Source organism: Alnus glutinosa, chromosome 3, assembly GCF_958979055.1.
Source record: "Alnus glutinosa chromosome 3, dhAlnGlut1.1, whole genome shotgun sequence".
Classification (NCBI taxonomy): domain Eukaryota; kingdom Viridiplantae; phylum Streptophyta; class Magnoliopsida; order Fagales; family Betulaceae; genus Alnus; species Alnus glutinosa.
In genome coordinates, this window is record NC_084888.1 from 33,958,034 (window position 1) to 33,978,886 (window position 20,853).

The window sequence follows — 20,853 nt, forward strand, 5'->3', positions numbered from 1 at the left end:
TGACAAATGTCTCTACAATTGGCCATATGACATCTACAATATTAAGTTCAGAAGAATTTACTTATTTTAAAGATATAAATCAATGTAGATTTGGCAACATAAAAGGAAATGAAGAAATAAATTAGAACATAGTTCGGAAATTAATGAGAAATATTGGGTTTCCTGACACATTACTTATTAGAATTAATATGAGAATAAAAATATGTATATGCATAACTAATGTTTTTTGTAAGGATAAATGTATGATAAATCACGGAATAAATTTGCAATTTAATTTCAGTTTGTTACTTTTTAATTTTCAAAATTAGATGCATGAATAGATCTCTCTAAAAGTTTCCCAAATTTACTCTAGACCCTTAATATCACATCAGCATTTTTACTTAAAATAATATTTTTATTATTTTATTAAAAAATAAAAATCTAAAAAATAAATTTTAAAAATAAAACTTAAAAAGTCTTCTTCAACCTCTTCATCTTCTTCCAAATCCCATGACAGCAATTTTTCATCTTCTTTTTCAACCTTCCAATAGCAGCAATCCTTTGTCTTCTTCTTTAACCTCTTCAAACCTCTCTCCACTTACAGCAATCCACAACCCTCTCAGACTCTCTATAAAAAAAATAAAAAATAAAAAATTCTTAAGAAGAACAATTGTGGTTGGAGTCTTTCTAGCTGTTCCTAGGATAATGGAAATAATGGGTCTTGCTTTTATCCATTGTTTTGAACTCAAATTGCTGTTTGTACAGATGCCTTCAGTAGCTGCTTATCATGTGTTCTTTTGAATTATTGTAGATTGTAACAATATATATCTTATCCGTTGTGCAGCTATATACATCATTGAAATACTCTATACCAATATTTTGGTATGTTAAACCAAAATCATTTTCCCACAATCTTACAGTATTTATGTATTTTTTTTATACGGTGGAGAAAGAAAGAGAAAAAGAAAATATTTATATATAAGGAAATCCTGTATTTTTTAGTGCATACATATATATTGTAAGTATTTCATTTGGCACTAAAGATGTATTTGTCGTTGCGATTGTGTAGATAATAAAAATACGATTTTAAATTAAATCATAAAAAATGAATTGTTTTAAAAAATTATGTTTTAAATTAAAATTACAAACCCGAACGGTTGGGCTTAATTATTTATAATTGAAGGAGAACAAAAATGAAAATACAATTAGTATTAAATCAGAAAAATTAGGAAATAATCAGAGTTGATTTACAACAGCTACGATGAGCTAGGTATGGAAAGAAATAAGGAATATTATCGTAATATTATCATAATATTGCAATATATATAAATTGTTATGTTATTATATTAAAGAGAAAAGTATACATGCATACTCCATTAAACTATTATTAAATTATTAATGTGTCCTCACAAACTATTTATTGTGTTAATGTTTATTCTTACACTACTAAATAATTTCAATGTGTCTCACTGTCATAAAATTATTATTATTTTTTAAAATTATATAAAAACAAAACAAAAAAATATTTTAAAAAATTTAAAAAAAAAATAAAGATTTTGCTTTATATAATTTTCAGTTTGGCCCCCATTGAATATTCATTTTTCTCTCTTTTATATATATATATTGTCAATCTTTCAAAAAAGAAAAACATTTTTTTTTCTTTTAATATTTTAGTTTTAGGTTTTTTTTTTTCTACCAAATTTACAAGGATATATTTATTTTATTGAAACTTTTTTAGGGTTCTCTTTTTATTGGCTTTAGAAGAAATTGACATTTTTTTGTAGTTTAAGAAAGACATTGTGTCGAGGGCTGATATATGAGGGACAACAAACCGTCCCCATCACCCTCTTTTCCATTTTTTAACAAAAAAAAAGAAAAATAGAAATTTGTCCTTTGATGGACATAATTTCATTTTTTTTTGATAAAAAAATCATAAAAAAGGTGATGGGAGACGGTTTGTTGTCCCTTATAAATCATTTTTCTTGACACATTGACAATAAAGTGGTAGTTTGAAAGATATATATATTTTTCCTTATATTAAAATTAAGGGTTAAATACCTCTGAGGTACCTATAGGTAAGCCTTGAATCAAATTGCGGTTTCGGTTTCAAAGAGTGTCATAGGTGGTACTTGTCGTTAATGAAAAATTCAGTTGACACTTCTGTCAATCCTCCGTTCATTTTTTTAACGGACTTTCATGTCACCCACTTTAAAATGCTGACACATGTCCCTCATTTCACGTATCATAGGTGAGACTTAGGATTTCAGTGCCGTGGGATGAAAAAAAAAAAAAACCTTAATTTAAAGAAAAAAACAAATGAACGTATTTTTTATTTTTATTTTTCTCATCTCAAATGACCCTCAAATGTTAAGTATTACCTGTGACACGTGGGCTGCATGAAAGGAGAGACGTGTGTTAACATTTTAAGGTAAGTAACGTGGATGCTTGTTAAAAAAGTGAACGAACAATTAATAGAAATATTAACTGAATTTTTTTATTAACCACAAATATTATTTGTGACATTTTTTTGAAACCGAAATGTCGATTAATTCCCGGCTTAACCACAAATACATGCGTAGGATTAAACCTTAAAATTAAATGGACATCAGATTAAAAAAAGAAAAGAGAGTTAAAATTAGTGGTCGGTGTACAATAATTATGCACAATTTGTACATAATATAAGATTAGACTCACCCATATGTTAATGGCCTAAACCAGAGATGAAAGCAGGCGAGAAGAATCCGGAAAGGATCGGTGATGCGACCTGTGAATCATGAGGAGGCGTCTCATGAGGAGTATTCAGAAGCAAACGAGGCATGATTTTAAGGAGTATTGGGATTTGTGGCCTGAAACCTTGAAATGGGTGGGTTTTGGGGGGAGGGAAGAGGAGGCTTTCACATCAGTTATGGGATGGGATGGGATGAGCTACTTTCAAATGGGAAAGTGTGCACTTGTAGACTTGTAGGCGTGCTTATAGTGTGCACTTGTAGACTTGGCAGCTAGGTGACTAAAACGTGTAGTATTCAAATTGTAAGAGCATTCCTAGTTTAATTTGAAAAAATTTACTTTTATTATTTTAATTGCTATTTTTAATAAGTTTTTTATATTAAACTTTTAAATATTACTCTATTTTAATTATATATTAATTTTATGTAACTTCTCCTAAAAAATAAGAAAAGAGAAAAATTAAAAAATAAAGTGAAATAAGAAAAAAAATAATTAAATATTTAATAATTCATAAAATTTATGAAACAAATTTAAAATGAAATTCTTACTATAGCCAAAATAAAAAAATTATAAAAGAGTTTATTGAAGTGCACTATGAGGAGGCGAGGAGCTACTGACGCCGTAAGCGTCTAGAAGTCAAGACCAGACAAAATGAAAAAATTAGGAAGGTCAAAGGTGCTAGTGTTAATTGCAACTTAGATTATTATTATTATTATTTTTTTTTTTTTAAACGGGGCGAGGTGGATCCTCAAAGCATTTAAAAAGCCTAACCTGCAACTCGCCCTTGCATAGGTATACCATTTTTAGACATGTACAAGCAAAAAATTAACATTTTCGGTGTAGGACGGGTTGGGGGACACAGGTTGGTGCAGGTGAGCGGGTTTTTGCCCACCCCTATTTGAAGGAAACATTGACGTTGTTTTAGTAGTTTATAAGAGAGTTTGACGTAATTAGTGGTTTGAATGACACATTAACAATCAAATGATAATTTGAGGAAAATATATATTTTTTTTTTCCAGAAACTGTTTATATGAGAAAAAACAACTCTTCACTCTGTTATATGCATAGCCAATTATTTTTGTTGAAAAAAATTAATGGTTGTAAAGATACTTGTATTAATTTTTTGGATTAAATACCTTTTGCCTTTTGAGTATTAATAACTTTCTTATCTTATTATTATTATTATTATTTTGTTTTATCCTGTATAATAAGGGGTACCTTGCTTATAAGTATATACAAAATTAGTACCTTAGTCCACTATCAAGAAAACTAACAAATTTTCATGTCAAATAAATTAAAACTTGTCATATGTCATATGCCTCATTAAAAATATAATAAAAAAAAACGAAAATTTTAAAAAATTAAACTCCTTTGGCCAATAGGATTAGGATAATTTATAATTATTTGTTCGAATTTAAGACAATTCAAACAGATGATTGTGAGAGACCATTTATGAGATTTACCTAATCAAATAAAAATTGGGTCATCCAACCACTTATCCGGTCAGATGAGTCTCATAAGTTGTCTCTTATAATTACCTATCCAAATTATTTCAAATTCAAGCAAATAATTATAGAAAATCCTCATTGTTTCTATTTTTGGCTCATTTCTTATTTCTTAAAATCAATGCCGACTCCCTTCATCATTTTCATATTTTTGGCTCCAATGCTTGTTTTCATCTTGCTCACGATAACTTTCGACCTGATGTATTTTCCTTATCAGAATTGAGAGATATGTATTTAAAGTATGATTCACTTTCCTTATCAGAATGAGTAAATCAAGGGATTGTTTGTTGCGAATTTAGAGTATGATAATTTATGGGGAATATTAAAGCAATTTGAAGTTGGAGAGTACGTTGACAAATGAGAATCAGGTAATAGTATGAGGGACACGTGAACTTGAAAAAAAAAAAAGAAAAAAAGAAAAAGAAAAAGAAAAAAGGTGTAGTTCTATAAAATGTATCCAGATACATGTATGCTAATGCTAATGGTAATGGTAATGCTATTCAATCACGCGCTAAAATCATTTCTCTAAATAAAGTAATAATTTTTAACGGTCAAGATTTACTTTAGCCTAAAATAATCCTAAGCTAGGAGCAAAGGGGTGGGCCGTGTGGCGTCAGGGATTTTATATTTACATGAGAAGTGGGAAGAATCTGTAGTTCAGATAGACATCAAGGCAGCAAATCTCTCATTGGATTCGGAGGTTAATGCCAACAACCAGCTATATATGATGTGTTTGCCCTTCGTGCTTTGTTGCTAGAAGTGGTATGTGGTAGAAGACTGGTGGATGTCTATCCTATCTTGAGTTTGAATTGTTGTTTCTGTCGTGAACTTGAGCTGCTGCTTTATCTCTATGTTTTGAATTTGAGTTGCTGTTTCTATCTTGAAGTTGAACTGCTGCTCTATCTCCAGGTGGTTTGTTTGGTTCGGTTGGCTTATCTCCAGGACTTCTGTTGGTTATTCTAACAATCCCTTCGAAGATCTATAATCAGTGAAATACCTAACATGGCAGCAACAAAGGTAAGCCTGAAGCTTTTGATAGACAAAAAGAGCCATCGAGTGCTCTTTGCTGAAGCAGACAATAAGTTTGTTGATTTCCTCTTTAGCATTTTAACTCTGCCCGTTGGAACTGTCACTATGCTCTTACAAGAGGAAAAGATGCAGGCAGGCTGCCTGCATAGCCTATACGAGAGCGTAGATAATCTGAGTGATGATATTTACTTTCGGCCAGACCAAGATAAAGACTTTCTGCTAAAACCAAAAGTAGCCATTTCTGATGCTAGAGTCCCTCTCCTCTTGCCAAGCGTTGAGCAGTCATATACAGCCAGGAATTTTTATAGGTGTGTGCAAGTCAATACTGGCAGTGCCAGGTACAGCAATTGTGGTAAATACGTGGCTAATGACTGGAGAGCAATTTGTCCTCATTGCAAGAGTTTAATGTACACCGAGCTAAAATACGTAGAGTACCGGCCACCAAGGGATATCAAGGCATCCTCCTCTAGTGAAGAAGGTTACGTGAAAGGGGTGATTACTTACATGGTGATGGATGATCTTGAAGTGAAGCCCATGTCCGCTATATCTGCTATCACTTTACTTAGCAAGTTCAATGTCATGGACTTAGGGGCTGTTGAGGAGAAGGTGGTCGATTTTGGCACGGATAAGGTATCACTTTACTTACAACCATCAAATGCTTCTTTTGTGCAAGTTGTTTTTTCTTTTGGTAAACTCTTTAAATTATGAGTAGTTGTAGATATACGAGTCTTGACAAATGAAGTATCGAGTCTTTTTCGGTGGTTTGAGCAATTGAGGGTTACTTATGTATACTTTTCTCAAAAGAGTTTTGTAAAATGTCCAATAGCCAATACGTAGGGTTGTTCTATTTTATATTTGATCAGTCTATCACTTTTTTTTTTTTTGGATGAAAAAAAAAACCTTTATAAAGTCCAACACAGCAACAAAATCCCTCCAAACAGGAGCAAACAACTCACCAGGGCAGAGAGGACAACAACCCTCAAAGCCCTACCAGAAACAACAAGGCCACACAAGCCCAACAGCAACTCTAACGAGCAACAAAACAAGTTGCATAAACCAACGACTAAGAAAAAATCACCGACGCAAAAACCAAACTACACTTCCTGCATCAAGTCAAATTCCAGAGAGTAGCCAGCCGTGAGTTTTCCATGGACCTCTGGAAATTTCCTTTAGCTATCATCCGGGCCTTAACCTCCCATTTAATTCTCCCAATAATAGCTTCCTCAGTGAGAACACTGTTTGAATGCAGGATTGCATTCCTCTGTTTCCATATATGATACGTAGCAGCCCCCAAGCATAGGATACACAATCTGGACTTAAAGCAATCCCTCGTTAAAACAGTACCGCACCATGCCCTTATATCATCCCAATCCTCAAACGGATTCTCCACATGACAAAGCTTCATAAGCTCTTTCCAAATACGCTTACTAAAACCACATTTAAAGAATAAGTGGTCACTACTTTCAATACAACATCTACAGAAGAGACATAGACAGTCACCAATATATCCCCACCGACACATTCTTTCTCTAGTAACTAGAGCTCCTTTGAACACTAGCCACAGCATAAAAGAATGGCGAGGGATGGCAACAGGATGCCATACAGCCTTCCACCAGTCAACCCGAGGCTCCTTTTCTCTCAAAGCATTCCAGGTATTAGCACAATTATACTTACCTGTACTATTCTTCCATATAGGAACATCATCCCCTCCAAGAGACCTCCGGGAGTCTACTTTGTAATTCCACCTAATTTTCTGACCTTGCAGGAGGCCAGCACCACTTCTCATCTCTGCTAACAGTCGCAAGTTTGGCCCCAATTGTGCTACCTGCATCATGAACTGCCCTATGCCCACACTTATCGAGCAAGTATCCATTCGGGTGCCAATTATCTAACCACAAAAATATATTCTGCCCATCACCCACTTTAAAGCTCAAGAAATCTTTAGCTATCTTTCTCAGCCTAAGAATTTGTTTCCAACTCCAAGAAGCAGCTTGAGGTGTAGATAGATCAGTCTATCACTTCACATCATATATATCATGCCGGAAAGAAAGAGACTTTCGAATTGAGAAACAACAAAACCAACCCCCATGTCCAAGGTTCCCCTCCAGAATCTATGTTCATGCAATGTTTGCTTCCCAATTACTAATCGAAACCTTAATAATTTGTGGGTACATTTGTATTCTGGTTTTGTGTTGAGTGAATAACATTTAAGAAACATATACTTCATAATAATTGGTTTTTCCCGTTGTCGATATTTCAATCAAAGGTGGTGCTCTGCGATGCTTTCGACGTTTCTGTATAGGTCCTGCAGTGATTTGGTGCTTTGCATATCAGCAATTCAATCTTATTTTCTGTACTTGGTTTCTGAAATAGTGGATTATGGAACCGCAACTCAATCTTATAATTACATGTATAAACTGTTTTTCTTCCTTTGTTTCTAGGGTGTTAAATTGCTCAAGGCTTGTCTGCAGTCGAAAACTGTTCTGACTGATGTTTTCCTCACTGCCGAGACCACTATAACTGGGGAGTCAGTTAAAAAAAAGAGTGTACTAGTTAAAAGGAGGAGGGTTGTGTAAGAATAATATTCCTCTACAACTCTCACACAATTTTATCTCTCATTGTGTGGATTTCACATGTGGCACTCACATGCATGGACCCACACAATGTGAGAGAGGTTGTGTGGGAGTTGTGTGGAAATCACTTCCCAATTGTGTAATTGCCATAGAAAGTGTTGCAGACGAAGCTATAATGTTGCGGCAAGACATCTCTAGTTTACTGACCACCTTCGATTTTCGAAGGGTAAATACTTTTGGATGACCGACATGTATCCGCCGTGTGAAGGCAAGATTGCTAATTTGGTGGTGATGTTTTAGTTGCAATCTTGTTTCTTATTTTGTTTTTGAAGTAAACCTATGTTATTTATAATATTATATTTCGGAGGATAATTTGAGTACGAATGATCTCTCCAATGAGGTATAGGAGGTTTAACCGATGCACAATACATTTGCGTAATGGTGCCATGCCAACCTCCAAATGTCCTACAATTGGACATATGACATCTACAATCTTAGGTTCAAAAGAATTTACTTGTTTTAAAGATATAAATCAATGTAGACTTGACAACATAAAAGGAAATGAAGAAAGAATTAGAACATGGTAAGGAGATAAATGAGAAATATTGGTTTCCTGACACATTACTTATTAGAATTAAGATAGAGTGAGAATGAAAACTATTTATATGGAAAAACAACTCTTCACTCGTTTATATGAATGCATAATTTTCTTTTTTCTTTTTAAAGGATAAATGTATGATAAATCATTGAGATTTGAATTTATATATATTTTTTTAATTTTAAAAATTAGATGTTTGAGTTTTTGATTATTCGCAACATATCATTTCATGAGTTTGTCGTCTAAGTTTACTAGATTGTTATTGCCATGCTAACATTTTTGCTTTAAATAATATTTTTGTAAAATATGACCATATGAAAACAAAAAATAAAAAAAGAAAAGAAAAGAATGTTTGAAAAAAAGGTCAGCAAAAAAAAAAAAAAAGAAAAAAAGATTGTATTGTAAGGGAAAAATGAGGGATTTATCTTCTATATATAAAGTTAATGTACTGCTGGTTTATCATCAAACAAAATACAATTCTTTTTTGCAGAGTTTTTTTAGTTTAGAGTGATATTTAGCTCATAGTTTCTTCAATCTTGTGATGCATGGTTGTTGTCTGGTTTCATGTGATGATTTTTTGGTGATACTGTGTTGGTGATTATAGAGAATAAGACAAATGAGAGTTTTATTTAGTGTTTTTTTTTTTTTTTTTTTTTTTTTTTTGTAGAGATTAGTTTTTAATTAAAATAAATAAAATATTTTAAAATTTATTATTTTAATAAAATAGAGAAATAGTTTAGATAAGCTGATGGAGTAAGGTCTTTAAAAGAAATTAGTTAAGTTAAAAAAGAAGAAGAAGAGTTTTGGTTATTTATTTTATATAAACCATTATGAATGGTCATAGCATTAGCAGCTGCTTATCTTGTCTACTTTTGTATTATTGTAGATTGTAACAAACGGATCTGGCTTCTGTGCTGTACTTTAAAAGTACAGCACAGGTGCTGTAATTTGATGAAGGGCTAGGATTCATCAGCCCTTCATTAAAACAAACGTTGTCGTTTTTAAGCAAAGAAAAAATGACGCCGTTATAATCATATGTTTTTAACAATTCTTGCTCTCAGTCTCATCCGGCGACCAACTTCAAACCCTCGATCACCGGCGAGTTTCCGACTGAGAAGGCGACAGAGAGCCGGATCCGGCCACAGAGCTCCCGATCCGGCGGCAGAGAGCCGAATCCCGCCAGATTCCGGCCGGACCCGTTCGTGGGTTTTCCGGCTGGATCTCTCTTTCTCACGGCCGGGCCTCCCTTTCTCGTGGCCGGATCTCTCTGTCTTTGTTGCCGGATCACTCTTTGTCGCCGTCTCTGTCGTGAGCTCACCGGTGGTCGGGATGTGTCTGGTCGCCGGATATAGACTTTTTTTTTTTTTAAGGGCGCCGGATATAGTCTTAAGAGGAGGAAGTGTTACCAATGAGTATAACGGCGTCAAACGAGATTTTGCAACGTCATTTTTCCTTTGCTTCAAAACGACAACGTTTGTTTTAATGAAGGGCTGGATGAATCCTAGCCCTTCATCAAATTACAGCACCTGTGCTGTAATTTTAAAATACAGCACAGAAGCCGGATCCGTAACAATATATATATCTTATCCGTTGTGCAGCTATATACGTACATCAATGAAATATTCTATACCAATATTTTGGTATGTTTTATACCAAAATAGTTTTCCCAAAATCTTCTCTTTTTTTACAGTATTTATGTATTTTTTGATACGGTGCTGAAAGAAAGAGAAAAAGAAAAAGAAAATACGTATAAGGAAATTCTGTATTTTTTTAGTGGATACTTTTTTTTTTCTTTTTTATAAACATATTTTAAATCAAGTCCATGGAACTCTTGTCACGTGGGATGAAAAAAATAATAAAAAATACTTTAATTTAAAGGAAAAAAGTGAAGATATATATATATTTTTTAATTTTTTAATTTTTTCTCATTTCAACTGGCATTGAAATCTGCGAGTCATCTGGAATAAGAGAAAAATATTAACATTTTAAGGTAAAAAAAAAAAAAAAAAAAAAAACGAAAGACTGACCGACGGAAGTTGTGCCGTTTTTTCAAGGCCTAACCACAAATGATGGACTGGATGTCCGACGACTGTAATGATTACTCTTTATCCACCACTCGAAAGGATTAGAACGAAGTTAATGCATTGGAAACAAGACAATTGCAATGATGCATTGCGCCGATCACTTCAGTTGATTCCCCCTCCATACACATGGACGAATTCAACTCTTGAATTTCGAACGCTGGCTCGCAATGCAAGCTTTAAATGGAATTTAATCCTAAAATTAAAGGCCTAACCACAAATCTATGTGCAGGATTTAACCCTAAAATTAAATGGCCTAACCAGCGGCAGGCGTGAAGGGGAAAGCACGCGGGAAAGAAGTTAAAGAGACGAAAGAAATGAAAGGTGGGATCCGGAAAAAGATCGGTGATGCGACCTGTGAATCACGAGGAGGCGTCTGATGAAGAGGCAGTAGGCATATATTGCGTTCTGTAGCAGAACACCCGAACATTTCGAATAGCCCATTTTCATTCTTACTATAATTCGTTCTTTGTCATCAAAGCTTATTTATGTTGTAACAATATTATAATATTTCTTCGAATCTAAAATATTGTTTTCCAAATATATTTATATGACAAAATTTATATATATTTGTCATTTTAAGATCATACATACTCATATATACGAACAACCTCATATGAGAACACAAGTTTTACTGACTTTATAACAAATAATTATCTAAAAAAATTACCATGTTAAATAAAAAAGACTTATCGTTGAAAAAATATCTAAAAATTAAAATATTTTCATAATAATTATTATTTTTTTTTAATTTTTAAATTTGTTCATTTGTTTTTCTAAAATTTTTTAGATTTTTTTTTTCAAATTTATAAAGATATTTTTGTCTTATTGAATTTTTTTTAAGGTTATTTTTGTCTTTCTCTTAGCCTTGAAGGAGACATTGACATTGTTTTAGTAGTTTAATGAGGAGATTGATACAATTGATAGTTTGAGAGCACATTAACAATCGAGTGGTAGTTTGAGAGGAATATGTATATTTTTCCCTGAAATTATTTATATGAAAAAAAACTCTTCACTCAGTTATATGCATAACCAATTTTTTTTTGTTTAAAAAAATTAATTGTTGTACAGCTACTTGTATTAATTTTTTGGGTTAAACATTTTGAGTGTTAACAACTTTTATTTTTTATTTTCATTTCGGTTTCTTTTTATATCATAACTAATATTTTGCTCACTTAGAGTATATATGGAGATAATACATTCGTCCACCGTCAAGAAAACTGTCAAATTAATTAAAACTTGTCACTTGCCATATACTTCATTAAAAATCTAATAAATTAAAAAAAAACAAAAATTTAAAAATTAAAGAAAAAATAATTGAAGATAGTTCGAGCCGCCCTTCGGCCGATAAGGGTTGAATTGGTATTTGGTAGGCAAGCCCAGTTGGGCCAATTCAAAGCCCACATCTTAGCCCATTACGTCAGTCCAGAAAAACAGAAGTCTATCCACCGTCCGATCCTCCAGTCACAGGCTATAAATAAAAGGACCCCCCTCCAAGTCTAGGATAGTAGGAATACAGAACCTTGCCTGCGTTTCGTGGAGACTAGAGAGAGAGAAAAAGAGAGGGAAGCGAAGAGATCAAAGAGAGAAAAAAATGCCTTGAATGGTAAGTCTTCCTTTTTCCTTGGAGTTTGCGTTTTGTGTTCTTTTCATTGCTAGTGATTATATGACGACGTTTTCTTTGCTATGTGTGTCGGTTTGTATGTCCTTAATATATATACATATTCGCACCATACACTAAAAATTATGAAAATACGCAGAAACAAACCTTACAGCAATCTTAATTCCAACAGTCTGGTCAGATAACAAATAAGAATTCAAATATCTTTCTATCCTATCTTGAGGTTGAATTGTTTTTCCTGTCGTGAACTTTGAGATGCTGCTTTATCTCTATGTTTTGAATTTGAGTTGCTGTTTCTATCTTGAAGTTGAACTGCTGCTTTATCTCCAGGTGGTTTGGTTTGGTTCGGTTGTCTCATCTCCGCCAGCATTTAAGTTGGTTGTTTTCTCTTACAAAAAAAAAAAATAAAGTTGGTTGTTCTAACAATCCCTTCGAAGATTCATCGTCATTCACATACCTAATATGGCACAGACCAAAGTAAGCCTGAAGCTTTTCATAGACAAGAAGAGCAAACGACGGGTGCTTTTTGCTGAAGCGGACAAGGAATTTGTTGATTTCCTACTAGGCATTTTTACTCTGCCTGTCGGAGCTGTCACGAGGCTTCTGAAAAAGGGAGGCGGCATGGCAGGCTGCTTGCCAAGCCTCTACCAGAGCTTTGAAAATATGAGTGTTACTTACATCGAACCATACAAAGACAAAGGTTTTCTGCTTGAACCCAAACTTGTCATGCCTGGTGTTAATGAAAAGGTTACTTAAGTCCCTCTCCTATTGCCCAACGTTGGCTCAACATTCTGTAAGTTGTATAGGTGTTCAAACAAGTCTCAAAGCGACAACTGTAGCGGTTACGTGTCTATTGACAGTAGCACAATTTGTCCTTCGTGCAGACATAAGATGGTCGGGTCCGTAACATTGGTAAACCCATCAAGCGCAACCAGGTTCTACTCTTTATTAGGTGGTTACGTGGTAGGGACGGTTAAATACATGGTGATGGATGATCTGGAGGTGAAGCCCTTGTCCACCAGCTCTCTTGTTACTCTTCTTAGCGAGTTCAAGCTCAAGGGTATTGGAGATATTGAGGAGAAAGTGGTCGATTTGGGCATGGATGAGGTATGACAATCATCCTTTGTTTTACGTGCATTACCGCCATTAATTGCTAGCTTCTGTTAATAGTTACATGTATTAATTGTTTTTCTCCTTTTGTTGTTTCTAGGGTGTTAAATTGCTCAAGGCTTGTCTACAATCGAAAACTGTTCTAACTGATGTCTTCCTGCCGACCGAAGCCACTAGAACTGGGGTGCCAATTAATAGAAAGAGGGCATTCGTAGGAAAGGGGGTGCCAGATAAAAGGGCTGTGTAATGGCTATATATAGGGTGTTGCGGCGAGACTACGGCAGTTGAAAGCATCACTAGCTAGTTTATTGACCACTTTACAAGGTCAAATACTTTTGAACGACCGACATGTGTCCGCCGTTTGAAGGCAAGATTGCTAATTACTTAATTTGGTGTTCCATGTTTTAATTTAATTAGTTGCAATCTTGTTTCTTATTTTGTTTTTGATGTAAATTTATGTTAATTATAATGTTATATTTCTGGGGATAAGCTGAGTATAGATGGTCTCTCCAATGAGGTATAGGAGGTGTAAATGATGCACAATTTTGGCTAGGCTGAGACTAATTATCTGAACCTAATTGTGCCATGCCAACATTACATTTGCCATTCTAATTGCTTTCTATTTCTTAAGCAAACTGTTTCGTTTTGCAGCGTTTTAAGATTATATTATACACGATCTCAAGAGTATGGTAACATCTCATGTATGTGGAGATATAATTATGCGCTTAAGCCTACGCTATTAATTAGGACTTTCATGACCCTACAAGTCAATGCCCATCATAGCAATTAATCATGGAACCTACATAATTTATCATGGGAAATGTTAGTTTTACTACATGTGCACAACATGTGCACTCTCCCTCCCCTCACATGAGGGTGGGCCTGGTGTACGTGTTACCACGCATGAAAGGAGTTTCTGAAATGGAGATGGAAAAATGGAGAGGATTAAAGAACGTACCTTATTAGGCTAGCTTACCAAATGACACTAATGAAAAAATTAAAAGCTTTTTTCGTTTCTTTTATTTGTTCACTGTCATCAATTAATTAATTGGGTCCACAATCAATTAATTTATTATGCAATCCATCATGTGTTGATTAGTTGCATTAATCAGATTTCAAAGTAGATACGAAGAAGAAAAAAAAAGACAAATAAGATGGTAGGTTTGATAATAGTTCTTTCAAAATAGGGTTTTTTTTTTTTTTTTTTTTTTTTTTTTTTCCCGCCGTTAACAAACGTAAAAATATTGTTTTTAGAGAAATGGTCTCTAATATAAAAGTGATCCCACACAATTTATGGCTGAGATTAAATTAAAAGCTTTCAATTTTGTTTTACATGATCTCAACGGTCATTATATATTCGTGGTGATCAACCAGTAATAGCAAGCGGGACTTCTCGCCATGCAGACCATCATATCTTTTTATCATCTCTTCTTAAGTTGATGTAAAACTATTGTTGGATCAAATTAAATCTAATAATAATTTTCTTTGATGATAGTATTTGTTAACGAGGATTAAGGATAGAGCCATAGAGGCGTGGAAAACTCAAAGGAAGTTCAGCAACGTGAGGATGAAACAAACTCATCCGCTCAGCAGAATATCAGCAATATTTGAAATGGCAGTGCGTATATATGGTTGAAGCCTATCTGGTTGTTTCTGCTGGGATAATTGAGATAATGGGCCTTGTTTTTACTGGTTGTTTTGAACTCAAATTGCTGTTTATACAGATGCGCTCTTATCATCTCTACTTTTGAATTACTGTAAATGAATTGTAACAATATACATCAATGAAATACTCTATACCAATATTTTGGTATGTTAAATCAAAATAGTTTACCCAAAATCTCACAGTATTTATGTATATTTTTATTATACCCATGCCGAAAGAAAGAGAGAAATAAAGAAATATGTAGAAGGAGATTTTGTATTTTTTGGAATTACAATTTTGTAAAGAGTGTGAATTTTAAAATCGGAAGACCAAACGATGGGCTTATTTATAACTGAGTGAGCTCAATAAAAATGAAAATACAATAAGTATTAAATCAGAAAAATTAGGAAATAATTATAACTGATTTACAATAATTATGATGAGCCAGGTATGAAAAGAAATATGGAATATTATCGTAATATTCTCGAAATATTATGATCGTTAAAATATTCTCGAAAATATTATCATAATATTGCGATAATATTCTATATATATAGAACAAGCTATATATATTCAATATAAAAAATTATTATGTTGTTATATTAAAATTAGAAATACGATCGGAATCCCATCCAATAACTCCGTCCATTGCCATATATATCATTGCGCCAGATCCCTTGGCCTCGATCAATATATATATATAAAGCCGTCCTTGTGGGAGTGCAAAGGGTCGCAGAAGAAGGCACATCCAATTAGAGTGAAAGTCCATTCGAAGATTCATAATATGGCAGATACCAAGGTAAGCCTGAAGCTTTTGATAGACAAAAAGAGCCATCGAGTGCTCTTTGCTGAAGCAGACAATAAATTTGTTGATTTCCTCTTTAGCATTTTCACTATGCCTGTCGGAACTGTCACGATGCTCTTACAGAAGCAAAACATGTCAGGCTCCTTGCGTAGTCTGTACAAGAGCATTGAGAATCTGAGTGATATTTACATTCAGCCAGACCAAGACAAAGACTTTCTGCTAAAACCACAAGTAGCCATTTCTGGTGCTAAAGTCCCTCTCCTCTTGCCAAGCGTTGAGCAGTCAAATACATCCAAGAAATTGTATAGGTGTGGAAGCCACTACGGCAACGTGTCTCATGACTGGAGAGCAATTTGTCCTGCGTGCAAATGTTCAATGACCACCGAGGTAAGTTACGTAAACCCACCAAGCGATATCAAGGCATCCTCCTCTGGTGAGGGAGGTTACGTGAAAGGATTGATTACATACATGGTGATGGACAATCTTGACGTGAAGCCCATGTCCACCATCTCTGCTATCACTTTGCTTAGCAAATTTAATGTCACCGACGTGGGGTCTGTTGAGGAGAAAGTCGTGGATTTTGGCATGGATGAGGTATATATAGCATTCTTCCTTTTCTTTCAGTGCATTGTCAAATTAATGCTTCATTTATTTTGGGTCTGTTTCGGTTTGTAATTTCTGTTTGGTGAACATTGAACAATAAACTGGTTTTGTTAAGGGTAGTTCTGGTATTACAAGCTAAGTTTGGAAACATGAATTAACTGGTCTTTTTTGGAAGCAATGTGGGAATGTAACAGCAGATATCACCTAAAACACTGAGCATAGCGTATTGCTCATTCGTTTGGAACTCAATTATTTCAGCAAAAAAAAAAAAAAAAATCAATAGAAGAAATATGATAGGACCCCCCTAATATTTTCCTATAATATTCTTCTATAATCATAATCATTGTATATGAGTGTAATCTCTCTATTTTTATGAATTATTTTGTATTAATTTTTTCCTAGAATAAGTTGAAATCCTCTTCAATGGAGGATATAAATGACGACATATGGCAAATCATCTCTAAAAACATTACCTGTGCGCAATAATTGAAGGTGGATTTCCTCGAAGTGGTCAATTGCAAATTTGATTCTCTCAAAGTGATTGATTTATCCATTTACTTCTCATTTTATTTGAATATTGAACGATAGCAACCCCAAGTTTCCAAGCAAAATATGGGAATGACACAATTTTTGGAATTGGGAAATAGCCAATCCATCATCCCAAGTCCTTGGCCCTCCAGCATCCATGTTCATGCACGTTTACTGCCCACCTACTCATCAATAGCTTATTAATTTTAGTGGAACATTTGTGTATCATCTTTCTCTTCGTCATGGGATGATTTTGAAGTTTCTTTTTCTTGTGTATGTTTGGACTTTCTGTAGTAGGTGTTTGAATAAAATGTTTGTTCATAAAAAATTGGAAATAGTGGGGATATGTATTACACATGACAATTATTTTGTTCCTTTATCTGGTCTGTTGTTAGGGTGTGAGATTACTCGTGGCTTCTTTGCAATCGAAGACTGTTCTGACTGATGTCTTCCTGCCGAAAGATCGGAACCATACTGTTAATGAGGAGTAATTCCAGCAGATGTTGAATGAAGGCAGTGTTGCTTCACATTGCTCTTTTAATTTCAAGGCGCAAGAACTTTGTGGGATATTTGATCCAAAGAAGTATCTTTGAGAGTGGTACCATGTTTCTCATGTTCTGTTTCAGACCTTTTACATTCTATGTTAATCAAACATTATCTAGAGTGGTAATATATATGTTTTTTTTATTTGTTTGTTTCTAAAGCAGCAAATGCTTTAATTATCAAATTAATAAGTTAATTCTAACCGGCCTGCTATTGCCGAGGATAGTCCCGATTTTGGATGACCTGATATACAACTTAGTTACAATTTGGTTGGATTGAAACCAACCTGATCATATAGTTGCCATGCTCGTCGTGGCTTTCCAACTCGTGTTACGTCACTGTATAGAGTAGGTCGTCTTGAAAGTCGGATTAAGAAATAGCCAATCCTTCCCGAGTATTTGACTTTTGGAACCTCAGGTTGTAAGTGAGGGCCATGTGATTATTCTAGAATCTAGCCCTCCAGATCATATGGAAATTCAGCCCCAGAAAAAAGAGTAATGCTGTTATTTATATCAATTTCACATTGATTGTGACGTAGCATGTTTTTCATATCGGTCTTTTTAAAAAAAGAAGCCACTTAAAATACAACATGTTAGCAAAAGAAATTAGTGTAAATATTGAGGTGTAACAACAAAGAAGCCACATTAGAAAAATTTAGGCCAAACCCAACTATGAGACTGTTGGGCCATTAGGTATTCAAAGACACTTCTGGTGAGCAGAGGCCCTTCGGACCCTAGCGAAGTTGAAGAACTGCCCTGAAATCTGTCCCCTTTCATTTTATTTTTTTTTCTGGTCTGTTTTGCAAGTTGGAAAATATATACAATTGGAAAGAAAAAAAAAAAAAAAAAAAAGATGTCCGGAATTTAATTCTAATTAATCTCTTGAGTATATATATGCAGTCCCTCTATCACATATGTATAGGATGATAATCTGAAAAGATTATAGCTCAAAAATATAAAAAAAGTAGATTATTAGTAATTTGTCAAATAAATTAATTTCAGTTTTAAAAAAAATTCTTTTTAGGACACTTCTTGACAAGCTTTATCCACGTACTTTTTCAATTTTTTTTTTTGGAATCACGAATATTTCTGTTTGACTCAGCAAAACACAAAGGAAAACTAAGAAATGCTTTTTATGGGTCGCAAATTTTCTTTTGGTTTCTTGGCAACCAAGCTATGTATTAGGCTATTGTCTTTTGTTTTAATCTTTCTCAGTGTGGAGAAAATTTATGATTGGATTTTGGATATGTCCTGTTTTGTGAAAGTTTCTTAATGGCATGGGTTCCAGCTATTAGAATTCTTAGAAGTTGGGAGATTGGAAATGGCCATAATTTTTCATCATTTGCTGCGTGCTTTCAGCCTTGATGTTGTTTTGTCAATTATGTTATCAAGCTTGGGCAAACAGTGAGAAAAGAGCTCAATGAAATTTTCGGAAAAGAAACGCATGCTTTCTTGAAAAGCAACTTCCGTATATACCTTTTACTTTTTATATATAATTTAATTATTGAAGTTTATCATCTTCTTTCAAACTCGTAATTAATTTGATTGCAATCAAACTATGATAACAAAGTCATTATTTCTTATCAAAAAAAAAAAAAAGTCATTATTTTGTTAAATATATATATATATATATATATATATATAAGAGTGAATTTTGTATGTACAAAAATTTCCATTGCAGGAAATTCTTTTAATTCGGTGTGTATAAAGTGTTACATGTTTCTTAATATTTGAAGAATATATATATTTTTAATATCATTCTCACGTACTTTTTTACTAGTATTAAAATAAAATAAAAAATGTTTTTCATATTTCAAAATACACGTGATGTATATTTTTTTTTTTGATGAATTAAATACACGTGATATTTACAGAGTCTAATTTGAAAAAATTCTTACAACTTTATAGGAAATTTGTATCTCCATATAGCCTGAAGACTATAAAAAGGGTAACTGCAAGAGAGGGCACTAACTGGACTGGATCCTCTTTAGCATTGTCATACCTAAAATGGCAGCAACCAAGGTAAGCTTGAAACTTTTGATAGACACAGAGAGCCAATATAATGTGAAGACCAAGAAATTAAATATGAAATTTAGTGATTTATAAGTTATGTTTATTAAATATATGGGGTCAAATAACAATTAAGAAAAGAGAGAACTAAATGGGTTGGGGCAACGTTATAATTTAGAGAATATGGGGGTTTTAAAAAGAAAAGAAAAGAATGGACAAAAGGCCAATCTGGTCAACCCTTTCTCCCCCAACCTCACGTGCAGCCCATCCCACTTCCCCTTCCTTAAGTTCACGCACAGCTCCCCTTCCTCTTTTCTTCTTTTCCCTTCTTTCTTCTTTCTTCTCAACCAAACTGAGAGACCGACTGACAGAGAGAGTGACGTGAGAGGGAGAGATCGAGAGATGTTGAGAGAGAGATGAGACTCGGGAGAGGGAGTGATGAACGGATCCAGTGGATCCGTGAGGGGAGACTCGGAACCCAGGGGACCCGATCCTCTGTGGACGGTGGCCAGAATCGAAAAACCGGCGGTTCCAGTGGATTTTCGGTGAAGACCCCCGTAGCCTAGACCCGCGACCCGTGAGCTCAAACCCGTGCGACCTGCAACCCAGAACCAATGACCCGCGACCCGAAAATTCAGAAAACCCGACCCTCTAGGTGTGGTTTTCCGGCGAATTCTCCGACGAACCAAAGCCGATTTCCGGTGAGACATCTTTTCCTTTTCTTTGATTTTTACTTGAACCTTCCTTTGATCTATTGTTAGAACCGATTGGGGGTTTTGAGTTTATGGGTTATTATTGATAGATTTTATCTTGGAAACTTGGATTGAACTTGGTGTTTTATGGGTTATTGATTGTGCTTGTAAATTAGGGCTTATGCTAAGCAAAAATAGTTTGATTTGGGGTTTTGGTTTGAGATGAAAACCTAGGGTTTTATTGTGAATTTTGGAGAGGATGGCTGAATATATGTATGTGGATTTATGGAGTATTGGTTGTGTTAATGGATGGTTTTGGTGGTAGTTTAGAGAGTTTTTTTGATGATGTTTAGTTGGAACTTTGAGGAGTGTATTTTGTTGTTGAAGAGTATGTAAGAATCCCTAAGCTTGATGGGTTGAATTAATTTAAGGCTTTGAGGTGTTTAAAACTCTAAATTGTTAATTAGTAGATTAATTATATTTAGAGTGTTAATTAATCCTAAATTATCTATGACTTTTATGAAAAATAGGTATTAATGGGGTTAGGTTCTAATATTAATAATTTGTATAAATTGGAGATTTTAATTGTAAACCTAAGTATGTAACTATGTATAGGTCTAGTTAATTAATGGTTGGATTTCTTGTTATGCTTGTATGGGTATGTTGATTAAGAATTGATGTTAGGCTTTGGTGAACATTGGTTATGAGGTATATAGAATTTTGACGGTAAATGGTGGTTTGTTGATGATTATTGTTATGAGATTTTGGTAGAAGGTATGAGGATATTTCCACTTGTGAGAGAAGT

The 20,853-nt window shown here is 34.1% G+C and overlaps 2 protein-coding genes across 2 annotated transcripts; both read left to right on the top strand.

The window, feature by feature from the left end:
* Positions 1-4,893: 4,893 nt before the first annotated feature.
* Positions 4,894-8,174, top strand: LOC133864672 (uncharacterized). Its single transcript, XM_062301073.1, has 2 exons — positions 4,894-5,870; positions 7,682-8,174. Exons 1-2 carry the CDS (start codon positions 5,214-5,216, stop codon positions 7,814-7,816), a joined length of 792 nt encoding a protein of 263 aa, XP_062157057.1. The 5' UTR covers positions 4,894-5,213; the 3' UTR covers positions 7,817-8,174.
* A 7,416-nt stretch (positions 8,175-15,590) lies between these two features.
* On the top strand, positions 15,591-17,507 carry LOC133864663 (uncharacterized). The gene is made up of 2 exons (XM_062301065.1): positions 15,591-16,267; positions 17,200-17,507. The coding sequence occupies exons 1-2, from the start codon at positions 15,653-15,655 to the stop codon at positions 17,293-17,295; spliced, it is 711 nt and encodes a 236-aa protein (XP_062157049.1). The 5' UTR covers positions 15,591-15,652; the 3' UTR covers positions 17,296-17,507.
* The last annotated feature ends 3,346 nt before the right edge of the window (positions 17,508-20,853 follow it).

What these genes read in the sequence shown, in the direction of transcription:
- LOC133864672 (XM_062301073.1), top strand. Translation starts at nt 5,214, where the DNA reads ATGGCAGCAACAAAGGTAAGCCTGAAGCTTTTGATAGACAAAAAGAGC. An exon ending in TCGATTTTGGCACGGATAAG is followed by an intron (nt 5,871 to 7,681) that starts GTATCACTTTAC and finishes CTTTGTTTCTAG; the next exon opens with GGTGTTAAATTGCTCAAGGC.
- LOC133864663 (XM_062301065.1), top strand. Translation starts at nt 15,653, where the DNA reads ATGGCAGATACCAAGGTAAGCCTGAAGCTTTTGATAGACAAAAAGAGC. An exon ending in TGGATTTTGGCATGGATGAG is followed by an intron (nt 16,268 to 17,199) that starts GTATATATAGCA and finishes GTCTGTTGTTAG; the next exon opens with GGTGTGAGATTACTCGTGGC.